The following is a 21,226-nucleotide window of genomic DNA, read 5'->3' on the forward strand; positions in this document are numbered from 1 at the left end:
TTTGTGTTTGACACCAAAAAGTTTTAAAGGGATGCAGAAGAAGTCAATCTTTAGGCAGGAGTATGTGCAAAAACATGGTAATTAACAGCAAAAGAAAAAAAAATCAATCAAGGAAACTAAAATAAAACTAAAGAAAATACTAAAATACTACAGAAATCACTCTCTCACGTTCCCCTGCTTCTGCCCCAGTCACTCTCTGCTCTGGACCTAATCAAACATGTCTTCACTCCCACTGGTTACCAGCTGAGTCCCAGGAACACTGAGGACTCATCAGAGGCAAAACAATTAAACGAATTAAGTCTGGTTGAATTCAGCTACCAAAATACACCAAAAACAGAAACACACGTGATCAGTGATGACACACTCCACTGACAATATCTGGGAATTGGGCACAGTGAAAAGGGGGAAGGCGTGACAGCTCCACTGTCACACTGACAAACTGCTTGTTTAGCTTTCTACTTTAAATTTGGTGCATTTCTTTTAAACTTTGCTGCAGGCTGACAGCAGCCGTCCTCTCTCTGCCTGTGATACCTGCAGGGTTGAGTTTAAAGGAGAGCACGGCATTTTCTGGTTTTTATGAGATATTTTAGATTTAAATGTCAGTTTAAAGACATTTGCATTAATAGAATATATGTTTTATTGCAATTTCTCCAGGAATTGCACACTTCTAGTTTACTGGCAACCTGCCCAGTGTGTACAACACTTGTTGCTCAATGTTAGCTGGGACAGACTCCAGCCATTCTGTAATCTTATTTGGACAAGCTGCTAAGAACATGGATGGATTTTACACTAAAAGATGGAGGAATTCTCCTGCAGGCAGGGTCAAATGAAAGATGCCATAAAGTGAATAAAAGTGTAGCGATCGAAGTTTTGAGAGTCCATCATCGGCTTACTAGTCCTCACTTTATGACAAACAGATGCAGATAATGTTTTTGTGTATGCTCTGTCCTCATCGTAGGTGCTGTGAAGATTAATCAGCAGTTTTCTGAACACAGAAAACTGTTATCTTCTGTGTTTTGCGGGGCCGGTGTTACAGCCCCTTCTTTGCCTTCTGGCCAAACTTGGTCTTTTTTGAAACTTCCAAATCAATCTGCTATAGTTGCTCTTTTTTGTGATTCACAACTACGTCCTATAAAGTCTCAAAGTATAAACTTTTAATTTATCTTTGTATGACTACATTTGCTTTTTTTCATAATAAAAAGTAATGATTTCTTTGAAAATTTGTAGTGTAATCATCAACACTTAAGAACCAATCAGACACAGCTGAGGCCTTGTGTGCGTTGTTTCACTTGAAAGCTCCCAGTGGTCCTGAACGCTCAATCACTCCCACTTCATCCCTCACTCCGGTTTCCCTTTTTCCTCCTTTTCCATCCCTTTATCTCCCCCAGCGACTCACCCAGCCTCTTCAGCGAGCTGTAGCGGTTGATCTCAGGTTTCATGTTTGCATCGTAGGACGGTGGCAGCTGAGCCAGGTTGTGGAAGGAGTGCGAAAAAGACGGGTGGCTGCTGTTGTGTCTCAAGACGCTGCCGCCGCCGCCTCCCGCACCTTTGCTGCTACCAGAAATCAGGGTGGGCCCGGAAGTGAGCTGGGGGGTGTTGTTCATGCGGGATCCACGCTCTTGAGAGAGAGAAAGACAGAAAGAGGTGGAAAAAGGAAAGAAGAGATAGATGGAGAAGTGAGGAGGAGATGAGGGGGAGAAAGGAGAATGAAGGAGAGAGAAGGTTTGGAGGATGAAAGGAATGATGTGTAAGTGTAAAAGAACAAAGAGAAGGAAAAGAAGAAGTGAAAGAGAGAACAAGAGAAGATTATACAAGCTGGTTAACTATCAGTAAACAGGAAGTGTCTCTGAGCTCCATGGAGACCATCTATTAATACAACTCTGTGCTGTTCATCTGAGGCTCAATAAGACGAACGTATCAGCCACATGTAAATACACAGAAATACACTGATAGCTTCAGGAATCTACACACTCAAGCACACGCACATATTCACATTTATGCAAAGTGCAAAAGCAGCACAGCGATCAATAGACATAAAAAATGATTTGTCTTATGTAAGGTTTGCGGTATGGGGGAGGGGCAGGGGTGTCTGTTTTGCGGCACGTATACTCATATCCATTACATCATAAGGTGTACAAGTACATTCATAGTTTCCAAACAGCAAACAAACAGCAGTGGAAATGACCCAACATGTAGGTGCGCACAGGTCACCTGACATGTGTCGGATCTGTACATTCAAACAGAGGACAGAGGGACACATCTGCAGTGGACAAACACATGCCAGCCATCGCTGGATTAGCATTACAGAGGAATCTGAGAAGCTCGATTGACTGCTAAATGTCAGCAGAGGATGTTTGAAAGGTTAGAAATGTGAGGAAAAACTATGAAGCAGCGATTAAAGCTTGCGTAACTGTGGCCATTTGCTGCTGCTTCCTGTCTTAGACGCAGATATAATCAATGGTGAGTCCATTCGGGGCGGTAACAGCTATGGGCTGCGATCTTGTTAAGATAACTGCAGGACATATACTGGTCATTGACCATTGACAGTAATGGGCAATAATGGCCAATGTTGTCTCTGTTAAGTGCCACCCAGGGAACACACGCCACATCGACTTCTGTACCGTGAATTCTACATACACTCACACATACACACACACGGTGGGGAAAAAGCAATGCTAGCTCTGAGCTCTGAGATCATATGGCTGTAAAGCAGGAGCTGAGCAGCAGGATGCAGGCTGTGGAGGAAATAAAAGGTAGAAAGCATCAAATGTCCTACCAATTGCTCTGTGTTTTTGTGCCACCATGCTAAATTAGCCTGGTAATTTCCATGAGTGAGAGGTAATTGATTTTTTTTTTTTTTTTTTGAACACCTACGATGGCTGACAGAGGTTTGGTAATGGTGTCCGGGAAAAATGAACTTTGCTCAGTGTGAGCCGAGTATGTGACTCAGAGAGTTGAGGGGTTTGTGATTGTGTTGTACCAGGAGGCTGGTAACTTTAACACAGGAGGGAACCAGACAAGTGATGCAAAGGAGGTTCTAAAGTCTAAAATCTCACCTTTAGAATCAAAAATATTGAGTACAAACCGGCACAACTGAAGTAAAATCATCAAAATTCTTGGGACTGAAAGTTCAAATATATCAAAGACTTGAAGTGAAGGGCATCTCCTTTATCCAACAGCCTACAGTTTATTTTTATTTTGTTAATTTTAGGTTTGTACTTCCTAATTTGTGCCTGTGTGTCTGGTTGTTTCCTGGTCCAAGACGATTCCCCATAATTTGCATTAACAAGTAATGCCCCCTTAGACCGGGGGTTGTCAAAATGCAGTTCACGGGGGAGCAGTGAGGCACGTGATGTTAACAAATACACTAAATCTGTACATTTTATTCATCCACTTGATGATATAACAGTGCAGAAGCAAACCAAGGGAACATTTCTCTTTAGTCATCACAGCTGACTAAACCTTCCTAACACTGAAAAGCACAGCTGGTGTCAACAAATGTCACCTCACTAAAAAACTATAAACCGGCACAGAAAACAATAATTACCCACATAAGCTATTACTCCAAACCTAAAGGCGCGTGCATTTTCTTGTGCGGCCCTCAATCACATACCTAAAATGTCACATAGTTTTATAACAACCTTGTGAATAGTGATGTATTAGACCTGTTAAATCACACAGCGCTGCACAAAATGGCTGAATTTAGATTAAATACAGCAAACGCTAAATTATATATTTAATAGTTTCTTTGTAAGGAAAGACATAAAAAGCAAAATCCGTGTTGTTTAGGTTTTTTTTTGACTGTGTCGGGTTTTTGCATAAGGTAGGAAATGTCTTGGGGTTTACCTTCCTTATGATTGGCAGGTTTAGCTTAATGGTTAATCACAGTCATCATCAAAACCCCAAGATGTGTAAACCGGCTCATTTATAGACCAATTTACTCCTAAAAATATGTTTTATTTTGTCTATTGACGGTTTTGATTTAGAAAGTGATGAAGACAAACACATTTCTAACTGCACCTTTAACTCCTCCAATAAAATCTGCCTTTATCTGATATTCAGATTTCTACTCTTGAAATCTATGCAATAAAACTCATGCATATTTAGATACACCAATAGAGACATTAGTGTCTTTTGCATATGCTGCTTTTCAATTTTTCTGTGCTCTCTGTGTTTCTAGGACCAGAAAACTTTATCTTTAATGTAAGTCACTGACTAGTTTTATGTAATAATACAAAATGTTTACACTTTTTGCCCCGTAGTGTCTCTCCTTAGATGAATTAAGTTGAAAATGATGATGTAATTGTACTTGCTGGTTAATATTTGCTGTCCTCTCAGCCGGTTTTACTCTTTGCTGTTGCCTTCTTGTGTAATCTGCTGCATGAGGGGCACATGTAGGTGTAATAGCTTGCAAAAACTGGCACTGAAACAACTTAAAAAGTTAAATGGAAATCATGCTCATCTCCATCAACACCATCATATTTCCATGGCAACCTTATCCTGTATCCTGTCAGAGTCATGTTAGAGGCATAAAATCAGCCTTCGCAGATAATTATCTGACTTGCAGTAGGAGTTCATGTGTTTCCTGGGTGCAGCACAATGACCTTTGGTGGAGATGAATCACTCGCGCTAGCATTGCTTTTCTGTTTTCTTCGTGTAAAGCCTGCGAAAACAGACTCGGGTTAAAGCGGTGACCTCCTTCGAAGTTTGGTATCACACTTGCACATCACTGCTGCACAGAGAGAGGAGGAAGGACGAACAAGCACATCTGGAAGCAGGCTTGTGGGGGGGAGTGAGTGAATAGGGAAGACGGGCTTGCATTAAGCAAAGGGCAGGCCAGACAAGTTTAAGCTCACACTCTTATGAAAGATCTGTCAGATTCAACACAACCGTGTGACGGGGGAAATCACTGGAAACGTACAGCACGCTGTGATTTCGAGCACAAATCTGCGCGTAGCCACAGGGTGGGGTTGACAATGGCACAGCTGTTTTAAGAGCGCAGCACAACAGGCCGTCATACTGACATCGAGACAGACAGACAGTGGTGGAGGTGAGGCCGCGAGTCCGGCTCACTGGGCTGCTAACCACGAGGCTTACCGATGGTAGCAGAGTGTTTGGGGCTGGAAGCAGACCCCTGCTGGTTAAAATGATGGTGCAAGTTCCCAGCTGCAAAGAGAGCAGAGCCGACAAACTGATGGGACAGCCACTCGAGAGACACGGGAGGCATGTCGAGTAAGCATTTGTGTCAGTAAAGAGACAGAGAGAGAGAGAGACAGTGGGTGAGACAGGACAGTGAGAGGGGAGGACAGAAAAGAGACAGACTCAGTCCCTCCAGGAATGAGCTGACTTTTGCATTTCTTATTTAAATGACAAAGGTTGTCGCAATTAACTGAATCGAACTGGCAACCCCCAGATTAAATCTTTTATGCAACACTGGCAAAAGTGAGGTCGTTTGGTTTTTACTTTGCATTGTGAAGCAGCACGCGAATATCCTTAAACGGTCATCTCAGGTGTAGAAGCCACACCCACCTGCTATTAAAGTCTCTTTGCAAGTGGCAGCCAATGAGAATAAAGGTTTTTCAAATGTTACAAATAACAATTATTTTGAACTGTGACTCACACAAAGCACCTCTAGCAGAGTCTAGAGTTGGAAACATGCACAGTGGGTCCTTTTAAAGCAAAGTTCCAACTCTTTAAAGTGCAGATTTTCACCGTCTTTCCCTTTTTATGATTGCAAGCTGAGCTTTAGAGTAACCGTTGGACACAAGAGACTGAAAAGACACTGCCGTTTTCTAGCAATTCAAAAGCTGAATTGTTATTCAACAATAAAAAAAAAAGATTTCTCAGCTCCTGTCTGTAAACTACACAAAAAATATAGTTTCATAATTTCTGCAGTTGCTAAAATGTGAAGCTTTGGTACTACAAGGCGCTCTTACCATTTTTACCTCAAGAGAATCAAGAGCAGCTAAATAAATAATTTAAAAAATCCACTATATTTGGCACATTTTTCATCTTTTCTTGGCTGGAATTTGCAATTTTCCAACCTTATTTGCAGAGTCAGAGAACAATCGAATTCCTAGAGAGGCTGAAAGAAGAGAGAGCTGGTTTAGTGAAAGACGAGACAGAGCAACAGAGAGATAAAGCAGAGGTAAAGAGAGAAATGTGTGTGTGTTTCATTTCTGTGATTTTCCTGTGTGAGAAAACAGAAACATTCATGTCCTTCTGATAATCACCAGAGAGGAAAAACTTTGTGAAATCACACAAACGCTGTGTTTAATTCTATGATCGTGTTGACTTTAGTGTTCTAGTGTTTGCAGCATTTTTCCTCAGCAGATTCAACACAAAGCTCCTCTGTGTGTGGGCAACATAAGCATCTAAATAGGAGTGGAGGTTTTTCTTATATTAAAGCTTAAATCATGAGATTCAACCTGAACATTTCATACAAAATATAAAACACATCCCCCTGTGGTAGCACTATTTAGAAAAAAGTGACAGTCAACATAAAGGAACCTTTAAAAGACACTTTTTAAAACACTGATGAGCCAAAACATTGGGACCACCAGTCTATTAACCTGTTAGTACTTTCTGTGTGCCTAAACCAGCTTAAGGTGCTCATTTCTCCCATACCTGACATAATACCCTGCAAAGCTGGCTGTTCGTGCAGACTGAAACAATTATTCAGGGTGAGAATTTGACTCTATCCCAGGCTACTTAGTCTAACCATATGTGTTATTTAAGCAACATATCTTGTTTCTCCTGAGTGATAAAAAGAATTCACTTTCATGATATGTTTGTGTCTCATTTTGGCTGTAAATTACAATCAATAGAAGAGTGAAGGGAGGGTGGAGAGAGTGTGCATACATAACTTACAGCTTTTTTAGGATATAATTATTAAAGTTATCTGTGATACTAGTAGGTATATGGAAACTCCCTTAAGGTTGAAATCTGTTTGTCTTGTTATACAGATGAGCTGCACAGTCTGTGTTTCAGGATAAGCTAACATTATGAAGTTGCAACAATCGGAGTACCTGCTGCAGCAGAAGCAGGTTTCCATCCCGTGCTTTGCAGAGAAAAGAGTGCTGGCATGCTGTGGTATAAAGGTGACCGTGACTGAGTCACTGCTCAAATTAATAGCAGGCCAAAGTCCCCCAAATGCTACACTCACCCTGCGGAAAACACTGGCTGGAGACGGCACAACCAAAAGGATTGTAACTGTGTCCAATGATCTTGTCATCTTCACAAAGGCTTAAATTATTTATAAAAGGGAGTGAGTGTGTTTGCAATTGAATGTCAGTTAAGCTGTTTATGATAAACCACAGTTAACTTTGGTAAAATGTTAAAAATCACAAATCTGTTGCTGAGCTACATACACGGAAAACCTAATTTAAGAAAACTTCATATTAACTACTTACAGTCAGAGTCCAGCCAGAAGCTCATACATATTAAATAGAAACTCAGATGGTCCTCCACAAATAGTGACATAGTTGATTGCAAAATGACATAACCTTTCTTTCATATAGAAACATAAGCAGAGAACAACTAAATGGCAGCCAGTGAATCAGATCCTTGATTGCAAACAGATGTGTCGGAGACAAGTTTGCAACATTTCTGCAGTCTGTCTGAGTTTGAACATTACACCAATTATTTGCAGACCTTCTCCAGTCTGTCTGTCAGTGACTGCATTCAGTCCGAGTTGGACCTCGATTGTTTGGAGACAAACTGACGCTCACCAGGTGGCTTCTACAATTGCAAAACAATTGAAAGTGGAAAGTAACCAACTTGATTGCAACAACAACTAGCTGCAATCATTTGTAGACTGGGAAAAAAAACCAAGTGCAATCACTGGACAACCAAGATTTTCCTGGTTGCAAGGAGTTTGGTGTCCTATTGAGCGAGTGGTTAGACCAGGAAGTATCCTCATCCTCCCAATGGGCAAATTTAAGCAAAGTTATTTCCTTCATCTGTGAGTGGTCAAAATGTTTCAGCTCATCTGTGTGCAGGTCATGTTTGTGCAGAAATATAGAAAGCTGAATGAGAATTAACCTTTAAAAAAATAAAACACATCTCTAAACATTTTATTTTTCAGATTTAAAAACTGTTAAATTCAATGCATACTTTTATGTTTTAATTCAGATGAATACATTTTTGCAAGATCACTTGAGTAATAAAGAGCAGAAGGTGAATCCAGACAGGAAGCCAACCCTTTAAAAGTCTGAATCCATGTTGTTTCATTTCAAAAGACCCTCTGAGATTACTGATGTTAAACAATAATCTCAGGGGGCTTTTTTAAATGAAACAACATCTGGCAACAATTCACTCACAACAAATGTATTCCACCTGAAGTAAGAAGTGTGTTGCTGATATTTGAAACAAGAGCAGCGACAATTACCACCTTTTCCACTGGGGACGAGACAAGCTGGCCTCATTCGAATGCTCGTTTAACCTGAATATAATAATCGTCACTCACTGCGGTTGTCTTTGATCTGCAGGATGGGGGTGTACAGGTTTTTGGATGTGCGTCCGTCTGAGGTGGTCGTCAGCACTGTGCTGTTGTTCCTCTCGCCCTGCTGCACGGGGCTCGACTGGTGACGCAAGATATCCACCAGTGATCTGACGCAGCAGCGGGAGGACGGAGGGAGAGAAGCACGAGGGCAGAAAGACAAGAGGAACAACAGATGTGAGGAGAATAGTGAGAAAAGATCATGTGGAGGAAACATTTTCTCAGTCAGTTATACTTCAGAGCACTTTCCAAATGTGTCCAAAGCAATCCTATCATTGAAAATAATGCAGTTACGTTTCACTTTGATCTGTTTGTAAATCTTCTAAAACCTCAGTCTCACATGTCTTAAAAGTTTTCATGTTCCGCTGCAAACTGAGACGTTTTAACACCTCACCTCTGGCTGAAGATCATTATTATTATTATTATTATTAATATTAATATAATCGCATGTGTAATATATAATCATTTACCAAGATAGCAACAACTAGATTAAAAGGAGACATGAATAATTGGTTTCATAGACACAATTTCTGTAACTGAAAGCTGAAATGAGTCTTAAACTTGCATTGTTTCCAATGGCCAGCAGGGGGAGACTCCCTCTGCTTTTCCAGGTTCATTGAAGTCTATGAAAAAAAGAGCCCACCGGTCACCTGATTTATGACCTCAGTAAACACCTTCCTGACTAGTTTAGGGGCTCAGTCACTAGTTTCTTGTTTAATACAACAAGCGTATTTTATAAGTTATAGTATGGCTTACTTAAAGTACCTTTTAGGGCAGAAATGACTTGTGATTGACAAGTTGGCCATATGCACCTCTACAGGTGACTAAGATGATTCTCTTCAAACTAGGACTTCACCCATCTTTATATGCAGACATTTCACAGATATTTATTGATCATAAGCATACGTTTTGCATTTGAATTTTTAGAAAGACATTTCAATTTAACTTTTTTCTCTGAATGGTCTTTTCTTAGCAGCGTTTAATGCCTGGCAGAATCTGGCTTCACCGTCTGTGCTCCTCGTGGATAGCATCGGGTTTCGTGTCTTTGCTGTACGTCTAAACTGAGAAGCCAAGCAGCCGTCCAGCAGTCTCACCTGGGCATGTTGATGTCTCGGTTTCGGGGTCGACGAGCCACCTTGCTGAAGGCAATCCTGACGCCCACGGCCACCACCACAGTGAAGGAGATCACACCTCCGATCACATAGGCCGTGCTGTTTATAGAAAAGAAATTACATCAGGGCACTCAGCAGGAAAAACTACACGCTTTTCAGCTTCTTTTTCATTTTATAGTAAATTTTCAGTACGATTCATGTCTCTAGCCTTAATTGGAAATAATATTGTACTTCAAGTACAATTAGGGGCGCATCAATAGAAATTCATAGGTGATACTATTTTTCCTCATTGTTGCAGGATCAAACAAGAACTCTGTTTCATTGTTAAAAGTTTTTAGCTCCTCTTCAAGCAATTTTTTAACACACAGCACAAACTTTTTATTTTTACAAATAGCGTTTACAGAAAGTGTTACAAATTTTTAGAAAGATTTTAGTGCTTATGCAATTACTTCAACTTGTTTTTACCCTTGATTTCTTAAAAATGTGCTCAAAATGAAAAATCCAAAAGAATACCAACTCTATACCCCTGAAATTCATCTGTAAATAATAAATATGCAAACACATTATTTTTTAAAAACATTTAATGCAAATATTACTCATTAAATTAACTTGTTTCTGTCAAGATCGGGAGGTTATTTTGACAAATTATGCTGCTCTTTATTTATCTTTGCTTTCGAGATGATTCTAATATATTGTACTTTTCCTCTGATGGCTCTGTGACTGACACATCCAGACTCTGACCTGCTGCTCTGCTGCGGAAACGTCTCAAAGTCGGGGTCTGTTTTCACCGCGGGCACAGTGACGGGGACCTGCGGGTCAGCCCAGTCGGGGGACTTGTAGTTGGTGCAGGAATCCTGATCTAGCTGGTTCCTCTGGTGCTCGCAGCAGAACCGGTAGTGGCAGGTGCCGCAGCAGTAGATGTAACTGCCCTGGGAGCAGTTGAACGAGTTGTCAAATTGCCCCATCACATCATAGTAACCCCTGCGGAGTAAAGTTGGTAAAAACGTACCATTAATGCCGTCGTGTACCGCGCCTCTGCTGCTTAAGGTTCTTCTTTGACCCTGAAAGTTCACAGGATGTGAGCGTTTGGCATGCATCATAATTTCGATTTCTGCCAATACAATCTTCTCCCACATCTTTACCTCCTGACGCTACATTAAAGTGCATTAAAGACAGAACTCTTAAAAAAAAAGAATGGTTATTTTCACTAAAACACTGGTGAAAAAATAATAACAGAATAGAGTGAATGTCCACAAACTGGTAGAGGTGTGATGCCTAGTGCTGTGATCTGGAGCTTGAAATATTAGTGAAATCTGAAAGCCATTTGTAAATTTACTGCCAGTCCTGAGCCTCTTTTAAGTGTTTGTGATACTCCATATCTCAGGAATGCAATACCCAGCAAACAACTGAGTGAGCTGCCTTTGTGTTGCATATGTGTAGTATACTGTTTATATGACATTACTGCTCCTCAGTGTTAAAATCATGCTTATTCGACAGTTTCTGCAGACTTTATCCACTATATGATCTTATGTTTAGCTGCCTGCTGTGCTGTCTGACCAGAGATTTATGTCACTGTTTTAAACTCTAGATTTAGGACAACTGTCAAGGGTCATGCTGGGTCCATTTAATGGATCAACTGGTCAAATACTGGACATTTTTTTCAAAACTGTGATCAAGCTTATTTTAATTCTACTCGGGTATATTTGCAGTTGCAGTATAATCCTGCAGTTGCTGTATTGTGTAGTTGAAGTTTTACGTAGGTGCATCCCAGGCTAGGCCCTAGCCTCAGGCTTTGGGGCCCCATTATACAGTGCCATCGCCAAAGCTCTGTAGCATTTATGCCTGCATGTAGGGTGCTATTGTCGCCACTCAGACAAAACCTCCACATCAGTGCTGATGTAGGAGGAGAAAAAGTCAAAAGCTGAAGCAAAGAAATCACATTTTTGTCCAAAGTCTCCTTTTTTCAAATTGTGATGGTACCGGCACAAACCGTGTGAGGTTACAAAAACTGAGAGGTGCACAACTGAGCACAACACCACCAAAGCAGAGGATGTGACATCACTGTTGTCTTGCCTTGTCATTTGCTGGGAGGAGAGTGGCAACATAACAGTCACATTAGGGTTATGTGGCTCTACATTAGGTGTGGATGCAGCAGTGGGAGGTTTTTGTTACTGCTTTTGAACTGGCTTTGAAGCCTTTCATGGACTTCCCCTGACTGAGATATTACCTTTATTGTTGCAGGACCTCTCTGAGCACTCCGAGCTAAAACTCGTCGTCTCAAAGGCGATAAATGTTTTAGGTAAATCCTGCATTTGTTCTGCGGAGAGCTTTTTGGGCTCGCAGAGTAGCGCAAAGGAAAACGTAGAACGGAGCTCTGTCTTCACTGCAGCGCTTCGTGCTGCTTTCTTGTGCCTGAATGTAGCTGCTGTTGATAGTCGTAGCGTGTGGCTCGCCAACACACATCTGACTTAGAGCTGATTATACGTTGCTTAGCAACAGCAAGACGCCTCTCAGTGAAAAATATGAGCTTCTGTGAGATGAAGATCCGAGCTGAAGGAGGGGAATCATGATGTGCCTCGCTTTTATGGCATCCAGAGTGATCAAGCCATCACATTGATGGATGTAAATTAGGGCGATAAAAAGATCCGCAGGCCTTCGACGACGAGCAAAACTTCAGCACAGCGGAAGATATAAAACAAGGAAAATCGTGATATTTCAACTACATTTTTATTAAAAGCCATTTACGTTCATGTAATCTGATGTTTCTGTCTAGAATGTACTTTTTTTAATTCACATTTTGTATGTCAACTTAACCCCAGAACTAAAAATGCCTGAACAGCTGCTAAGAATTTAATTTCTGACCCGATTGTGGAATATGAGTTATGTCAGCTGTAGAAGAATTGGATGCTTCTCTTGGTACCATGACAAAACACATGTTGATGCTTTAACAGCTCACTCTGCTGACCTGCTATTCCTAATGGAGTATAGTTTTTCAAAACAGATTAAAATAGTTTGGATTAGAGCTACACTGATCCAAGCTTTTGTGCTCTGATACATTATCGAGACCTTGGCTTCAGCCCCACAGATTGGCCACACTGTTGCATCCACAATTTTCAACTCTGGAACAGTTACAAAAATGTATCTAATATAAAATGTATATAGATATTTGGAATGATTTTAGCTGACAAAAATGTGTTTCCATGTCCAAAGATTTCATTTTAGGTTACCTTAATAATTTAGCACTTATCCTCCTTTCCTGCTCAAACAATAAAAGATGTTTTTACGTGTCCTGTAATTCTAGTTAGCTCATACTGATGTCTCATCCAGTAACATTTCTTTGACATAATTATAGACTGTATATAAAGGATGGATGTGGGCATTGTGATATGACTCAGTGGTTGGTGAAGTCCCGTACTGAAGCTTTGAGTTCAGTTTTTTGACCGTCAGTGTCTGCTTTCAAATAAAGACATTACAGTCAAGGGATAATTCTGACTAAGGACACTGCATGCTCATACAGCACACATGGGCTCAACCCCATTCCGTTCCTATTTGATTAGAGAGAGTGTAAAATGTGAATGCAGCTTCCTAGTCTGAAAAATAAAGCCAACATAGACGTATAAAAGTCACTAAGATTTTTCAAATTTGGAACCATTCTACTAAAACTTATGGAGTTTAGCACAATTCAGCACAACATTCATCATGTTTCAGCTGAGTAGTTCAAAATGTGGCCGTATACTTTTTCCAAATTATTAAGAACTCCTGAGAAAACTGTTACCTGACTCATAAAGCACAGCCTTCTTTACTGTTCAAGTGACTCTAACATGGGACAATAATTTAAATGGCCATGCAATAAAAAAAACACTTAAAGCTAGAAAATGAGATTATAAACTCATTTACTAACTAGTTAAAAATCAAGCGAGTAATTTTTCCATAGATTTTTACAACAGCTAACTTCTCTCTGCAGTTACAAGAGTCTCCCCCTGCTGGAGCTAAGACAATGCAGGTTTAAAGCGCCGCCATTGCATCGGCTTTCTGTTTAAAACGCCTCGACTTTGTTCATCTTTAATATTCATTTTATGGATATTAGTTAAAAGTTCTCACAACTAAAAGAGCCCACATACAGAAACATGTTCCATTAGCTTTTAAGACTTAACAAAAACAGTGATAAACACTACACAGAATTTCTGACAACATTACTTGCACAGGTCCACATCCACCAGCTGTCTCGGGGCTGGAGCCACCTGGGCCGCACCGAGGGGAGGCTTCAGTGCTGCCGTTACGTTCCTTGGCAACATGGACTGAGGGAGGGGCTTTGGTGGCAGCTCAGCCATGACCGGTGGATCATCCCCGTCCTCCACCTCTGCCGCTTTTGGCGGCACTTTGGGTCCGGCAGGCAGCCGTGGGAGTGGCGGCTTGTAGCCCGTCAGGAGGAACAAGGTGGTACTCGTTTTACCAGAAGCGGCAGAGCCGCCCCTGCCGGTCAGAGTCCTGATATCACCATCGACAGCGCGTCGCCGAGTGGTGATGGTTACAGTGGAAACAGCGAGGCAGGAGAAAAGCAAGAGGATAAGGGATAAGCAAAGCATCCCCTTTAATATTTTAGACGTCATTGTTTTATCACAAAGTTCTCGAGCCAAAAAAGTCACAAACAGCTTCAAATGTCAGCGAGATCCTCCAAAAAAACCCTCCATTACGAAAAGTTTTATCTGCAGTCTGATGAACTAATCCCTTGGGTTGGATTTCAGCAGATTCACGTTGTTCGAGCAGTGTTTCATGAATGCGTTTGGCGTGTCACTCCGTCATCTGAATGTAAACATTTCCGTCTGAATACAAATCCTTCCCATAAGCAGCGTTTGTAAACATTGAGGTCTTTTAGAGTTTTTTAGGCCCTATGCGATGTGTCTGTACAATGGCTGTAGACCTAAAGTAATCTAACTTAAAATTGATTAGAAATAGAGAATAATGTGGGTTTGTTTTATGGCAGCAGGTATTAAATGTTTAATTTTGGTCTGTCGGTCGACAAAGTGCCGTTTTACAGTCCGTTGGCCTAAAATCTTCAAAACAGGCAGTATTGAGACGTTTTCTGTAAACAAAATGAGTATGAAAAACTGTAAACTCGTCGTATAATGACTCGTCCAGAAGAAGAGTCCTATGTCTCTGAATGCAGGGTGTTCTGGGAGCTGTTTATGGCACAAAAGTCATGTAAGAAACTGCAATGAAAACTGTGGTCTGTAAACATTTAGTGCTGAATGTAAACTTTGTATTCAATGAGCTCTCACAGACGCTGGGTGTATTCTTCTCGGAGTTTGGCACTTCTGTTGTCCTGGGTGGAGAACTAATGTGTGAAAATTATACATGGAAATGAAATCAAATTAAACATCGAGCTCCGTGTGTCTCGTGTCTGTAAACAACAGTGCTGGCAGCTTTAGAGATCTCAGCTCTGTTTGGTGAACAAGCTGAGAGGAAGTCCGTGTAAATTTGGCACAAGCTGTTACTTAAACTTCTCTTACGCCACGCTCACAGTTTGCCCAATAAACCAAATCTCCCTTTCAAAGAATTTAGAGGAAGAGGAGCAGTAAAGGTCAGTATGCTTGAAATTTTGGTTTCGAACAATGGAACGGTGAATTTATGAGTCGTGGGCTGTGAGCACAACTAATAAAGGTACTATCACTGACGGCATTAAGCAGCATCAAATCTATAAGAAAGAAGTCCTTCCAGCAGCTACCGGAGGACAGACATCAGTTCATTAAGCGAGCGTGTCAAGGCATTCACAAAAGAGTGATCGATGGCGAGGATCTGGTGGATGAATTACAGGAAGAGACGACAGAACAAAGCGAGGATCTATGTGCGTTTGATACCCTCGCGCGAGTGTCTTTGCTCTGAATTTAGCTTGGCCCAGCAGAAGAGGACGAAGGAGGGCTTGGGCCCGGTTCTAGCAGGGCAGCGAGGTTCTGCCCACAGAACAGACATGAAACTGTCCGGATTCATCCGTCAAGACAGAGGAACGCAGGGTGATGATGGGAACTCGACACGACCACTGCCACGCTTGACACCACAGGCTGTGCGATCTAAAAACACGCAGGTAGAAAAAACTTACAAAGCCGCTCTTTCATCCAAAGGAATGAAATTTCGGGTCACTAGCAGTTTCTTCATCGACTCCCTGAATGTGTGTGTGCGTGCACCGACGTGACTGAGGATCACTTTGTTGTAGAGACCTTCAACATCGTGAGCTCTGTAAATGTATTCGTATGGCTGGTGTTCAGTATGGCTTTAGGTTATGTTCTTTTTTGTTATTTTTAAATATCTTTACAAATTTGATTTCCTTCCACAAAAAAATGAAAGTACAGTGAAAGGTTTTAAATTGCATGTTTTTAATAGAATAAAAGGAAGAACGCAAAAAAGGTGTAAGAGGTCACTGGGAGTAGATAAAGGGGGCTTTTTAGGTTGTTCGGCGCGGCGTAATCAAGAGCCACGTGTGGAAGAAACAGAAGACGACAAAAGGGCGAGAGGCCTCTCTCGTAGAAGCGACTGGAAGAAGGAGATAGGCAAAGTGTCAACAGTGTTTCACAGCGCAGACTGAAACGACGGCGTACCTCCGAGCCTTTGAGATAGCAGCAGCGGTGGCGGTGGTGTTGCCTCTGTTTATCTGTTTGATGTGGCTCGTGTTGCCTGTCAGTCAAACGCCGTCAGAGTTATCACAGCTTACCACACGCCTCCTCTGCTATGCATAACCATGAGCAGACCGACAGCTGGAGGATTTGTCTATAAAGCACTTTGAACCAATAATGCACTGATCGCCGCCCCAGTGAGAAAAATCACGAAGTTCTAACATTAAAAGCAGCAAACATCGACCAAACGGAATGGATATATAAACTTTTACAGACGTTATCTTGAAATTCAATGTGGTTTTAATGGGACGTTGGATGTTTTAATGTATTTGTGGGTGATGTATCCAAAGCTGGGTGACTAAATAAACTCTTTATATGAAGAGTTGTAGATTTTTTTGCTTCTTCTCTTGACACAGTCGGTTTGGCACCTGGTTTTGGTTGTGATTGGAACAAAAGAGCAGTCAGAAATCGTGATTCCAACCACATAAAAATAAAAAGAGTGGAAAAGGAGCAGGAAGTGTTCAGAGCCTCGGCTCTGAAAACAGCTGAGAAAGTCCTCCAGGAAAACCTCCACTTGGCACAGGGACGGTCCGGATCAGATCCTTTACTCTGTTTCTTCAAGTCTTCCCGTCTCTCACAGGTTCGCGTCCACTTCTTCACCGGCTTTCACACTGCAACATAAGAACAGGAAACACAGGGTGTTGTAAGACGTTTTGCTGAGCTGGCTGTTATTGGTGCAGCGTCTCCACAGAGATATACTCAACTTATGGTGGGGGATGGGCATGCTGTGAAAGGATGATTTCAGAATTAAACCAAGTTGTTTGTGCTTAATAAATAAATGGCCAAGCTAATCAAGTTGCATTCCACGTTCATAGACTGCAGCTGGCAGTCCTCGCTCTGCTCTGCAGCCTTGCCACATGAACCAGCGCTCCACCCGCTGCAAGTTCTGGTTAGGATGACCTTCACTGCAAAACAAGAACTACTTCTGCAGTCTGACCACAGCAGCACAGCAGCAACGTGGCAGCAGGTTAACTTAACACAGCAAGAGAGAGGCACTTCATCTATGTATTTATTAGTGGCTGAACTAATATTACTATATTATTAACTATATTAGTAATATTAGGGTTTGGTGGCATGTTTAAAATGTGTCTGTTTCCAACCAGAATTTGCTGTTATACTTGTGAGGTGTGTGCACCGAGCAAAGCATTTTTTCTTTTTGGTTGTGCTAGCTTGTCTCCTCTGCTTTGCTCTCTGTTTCACCATGTGCATAAGCTCCTCCCCCTACACAGAGCGAAAGACAACACTGGGAACAGGAGGAAAAAAGCTTTTAGCCCCCCCCAAAAAAAAAGCCTGCCAACATGCTGTATCAAAGTATGGTACGGCAGCTGCACTAAGGCGGACAGAGCGAGACTTCAGCGTGTAGTCAAGGCAGCACAGAAGATCATCGGCTGCTCTCTTCCCTCCCTGATGGGCATTTATTCTTCCCGCTGCCTCAGCAGAGCAGCAAACATCATCAAAGACAGCTCCCACCCTGGTTTTAACCTGTTCAGCCTGCTTCCCTCAGGGAAGCGCTACAGGTGCATCAACACAAAGACCCACAGGCTCAAGAACAGTTTCTTCCCAAAGGCCATAACCACCCTTAACTCATACACTTACCGATAACACAGTCCCATCCCTCCATTTTCCCATTTCCCCCTATAAACCACCACTGTGCAATACCATGTTCTATGTGCAATAACCCGAACTGTATATACATCACACTATTTATTTACATATTTACTTTTTTACATCAGATTGTATATTTTTACATTTCATATATTTTGTTTCTGTTAATACTGCTCATATGTATATAGTGCTGCAGAACTGTTGGAGATGCTCTGTATCTCACTGAACAACTGTATAGTGACAATAAAGGCATTCTATTCTATTCTATTCTATTCTATATTGTCAAAACAAGGCCACAGCTCATTTAAAATGACCACTCCTGGTCTGAAATGTTTACACGATGGAGGGGTTAATGCTGCACACCTTTTTCTTCTGTTCACAAGGAGATTTTGAGACTGGCTTTGTTACTTCCTGTGTCAAGAAACAAAACCCTAGAATTTAAGTTGAGATTGAATTTAGGCAGGAAATCCGTTATTAGGGCAACTGCGAAACAAGCCAGGAGGCTGGTGGTAATTTCCTATACTACTCTTGCATTGAGTACAGCTTCTTGACACTGAAACTGTGCTCAGCTGAAGGAGCTACAGCACACAAACATACACAAAAAACATCAGCTGACAGAGGAGATGGGAGCAGCTGTGATGTTACTTTGATAAAAAAGAGAGCAGACGACATGACAGATGCCATATGGACTCATTTGACAGAAGGACAGAGGAAAGACAGACCACAGATGTGTGTCTGTGTGTTTGTGTGTGTGTGTTCTGTTTGCAAAATGAGGCCTCCAGTGTTGGGAGTGGGAGGCATGCATAAGAGCGCTCTCAGGAAAAAAAAAATCTAACGCACCCTCATTTTCTTGCTCTTAATTAATGCTTGCAGTTTACACTTAAATCTGCTCTGACTGACATTTATTTCCTGTGACATCACAAAGTCTACAGTCATCTTGTTTAAAAAAACATGCAAGTTTCATAAAAAACATGGCATTATAATGCAGTGACAAACTAATGTAAAGCAACAAACAAACAGATATTATTTAGGTTATTCAATGCATCAGCTATTCTTCATATGCACATGTAACAAATCTCTGATCTGGGAATCAGGGATCATTATATTATCCTACTTCATATAACTGTCAGAGCAGGAGCAGAGAGCAGAAATGAAGATGGAGAATTAAATGTCTCTACGGGGCTGTGGATGAGGAGCTTAATGGCCAAATTGTCCCTGAGAAGTATTTTCTTAGGTTTTATTTTAAGTTATCAAAGTGTTTAAAGTATTTAAATCAACTAAAGCCTAAATGTGTTTTACTTTCAGAAGAAGAACAAGAAGAAGAACAAGAACAAGAAGAAGAAGAAGAACAACAAGAAGAAGAAGAACAAGAAGAAGAAGAAGAAGAACAAGAAGAAGAAGAAGAAGAACAAGAAGAAGAAGAAGAACAAGAACAAGAAGAAGAACAAGAAGAAGAAGAACAAGAAGAACAAGAAGAAGAACAAGAAGAAGGAAAGAAAGAAAGAAAGAAAGAAAGAAAGAAAGAAAGAAAGAAAGAAAGAAAGAAAGAAAGAAAGAAAGAAAGAAAGAAAGAAAGAAAGAAAGAAAGAAAGAAAGAAAGAAAGAGTATTAAGGGTTTTTCTTCACTGGGTCAGTGTCTGGCTGCACTGGATGCAACTCAGGGGTTAGAAGAAGAATGGAGTCACTCAATGATGCAACAACATTTTCTATTACAGGAAGGGAGCAAAATATTGAAAAAAAACTGATAGAACAAACAAAACAAGAGTTAAAATAGAAAATTTCATCCAGTTTTATTTTCTCCTTGAAAGCAAAGGCAGCTTTTATTCTAATCAGTTCATTCATTTATAACCCAGTGTGCTGCTATCTACAGTTATTCCACTAGGAAAGGATCTAAATATATTTTGGATCTCAGTGTTTACGTGAATGGACAGCAAATATTAGTCTTCATAATCCACAGAAAAAATAATAACAGATCAGGTATTGTTTTCTTAATTTATACACGTGCGTGTATCCATCTGTAATAAAGAAAAATCACTCTGGGGTCACACCAGGAACAATTCCAGCATATTAATAACTATTTGCTGTGGCGAACTCTTGTTTATAATGCAGCTTAGAATACAACCCTTAACTTCTGTAATTAGAAGCCCCAAATTACTCTGGCACCTCCAAAATCAAAATCCTGGCACTTCGCCTGACATATGCCACTACATGCCTCACAATGAAAACGTACACTGCTGTGCAGCACGGTTAAATGAGAGAGGAAAATATCTAGCTGACTAGTCCAAAAGTGTGAACACTTAAAATTGGGTTAAAAAAAATCGGTGTATAATAGAAAAGAGGTCTTGCTAACTACTAAAACATCTTTATTTCAATAGTTAGCTGCTGACTAACCAGGACGCCAACTTTTAATTTGTAGAGTCAAGTAGTAGAATCGATTCCCTCCCTTCTGGAGAAGCTTCATTAATGATTTGCCTTTTACAGTTAGATAACTGACTCTGAGACTATATTTGTAATAGGCTACTTTGTGATCTTCCCTGTAATAAGTCTCCATTGAGGAACAAGTCAGATGTTCTGACTGCCAGTTAAAAATCCAAATGAACAGTTTTTGAGGAAGACCGACTCCACATTAATTTGCAGGATGAACAATCCAATAGAGAAACAGGCAAAAGTGCAGTAAACACTTCAGAAGGTTGCACACGAGGAAACATGAAAGCTGGCTGCAAAGCTTGAGTAACAAAAAAGAGCAAAGAAAGGAGAACATCTGCAGGTGTGAATACTGAGGACACTAATCCAACCCACGGAAGTGTAAGAAAAACAAGACTTCAGAATAAAACAGGAAGCAGAACTGAATAATCAGTTCTCCAAACATTAAAGAAATGTTCTTCCACACGTCTATTACCTCCTTTAGCAGAGGATACACTGGAGCATCGTTCATGAGATGGAAAGGAGATAATTAAATTCCATAATAACAGCACACCCTCTGACCAGAAAGAACAAATAAAAAAGTGGGACAAATCATGTACATGCTACTTATAGATGCATTTGCACTTCATGCCATAACCTGCAGATATGTTTTAGACTTCACTAACAGGCTGTTAAACCCTCAGCTGAACTCGGCTGAAATCAAACCTGCCTTTTATTGAGATGTCACGTTGTGTGAAGAGGATAGATTTAAGTTCCACATGTGAGTTTAACAAAGTGTGTTTAAGGTTTAAGGTGTATAATTCAGTTTCCATTAGTAATAGCCATTCATGGATTACAGCTGTTAAGACCATCATGATTTAATTTTTACTTTGGGTCAGCTTGGAGAAACGATGGATGGAGGGAATTTTAGTTCAGTC

The 21,226-nt window shown here is 40.9% G+C and overlaps 1 protein-coding gene across 2 annotated transcripts in view; it reads right to left on the reverse strand.

The window, feature by feature from the left end:
* Positions 1-21,226, reverse strand: part of shisa7b (shisa family member 7) — a 48,181-nt gene that overhangs the window by 10,035 nt on the left and 16,920 nt on the right. Inside the window, exons 3-8 of one of the 2 annotated variants that reach the window (XM_004569764.4) lie at positions 13,810-16,891; positions 10,354-10,593; positions 9,595-9,711; positions 8,468-8,610; positions 5,098-5,166; positions 1,397-1,618 (exon numbers count right to left, since the gene is read on the reverse strand). In XM_004569764.4, coding sequence (XP_004569821.1) covers positions 1,397-1,618; positions 5,098-5,166; positions 8,468-8,610; positions 9,595-9,711; positions 10,354-10,593; positions 13,810-14,222 — 1,204 coding nt within the window. In that variant the 5' untranslated portion in view covers positions 14,223-16,891. The remainder of the gene's footprint in view (positions 1-1,396; positions 1,619-5,097; positions 5,167-8,467; positions 8,611-9,594; positions 9,712-10,353; positions 10,594-13,809; positions 16,892-21,226) is intronic. The other variant, XM_004569765.4, reaches the window with a different exon arrangement.

Source organism: Maylandia zebra, linkage group LG22 (genome assembly GCF_041146795.1).
Source record: "Maylandia zebra isolate NMK-2024a linkage group LG22, Mzebra_GT3a, whole genome shotgun sequence".
Taxonomy (NCBI): domain Eukaryota; kingdom Metazoa; phylum Chordata; class Actinopteri; order Cichliformes; family Cichlidae; genus Maylandia; species Maylandia zebra.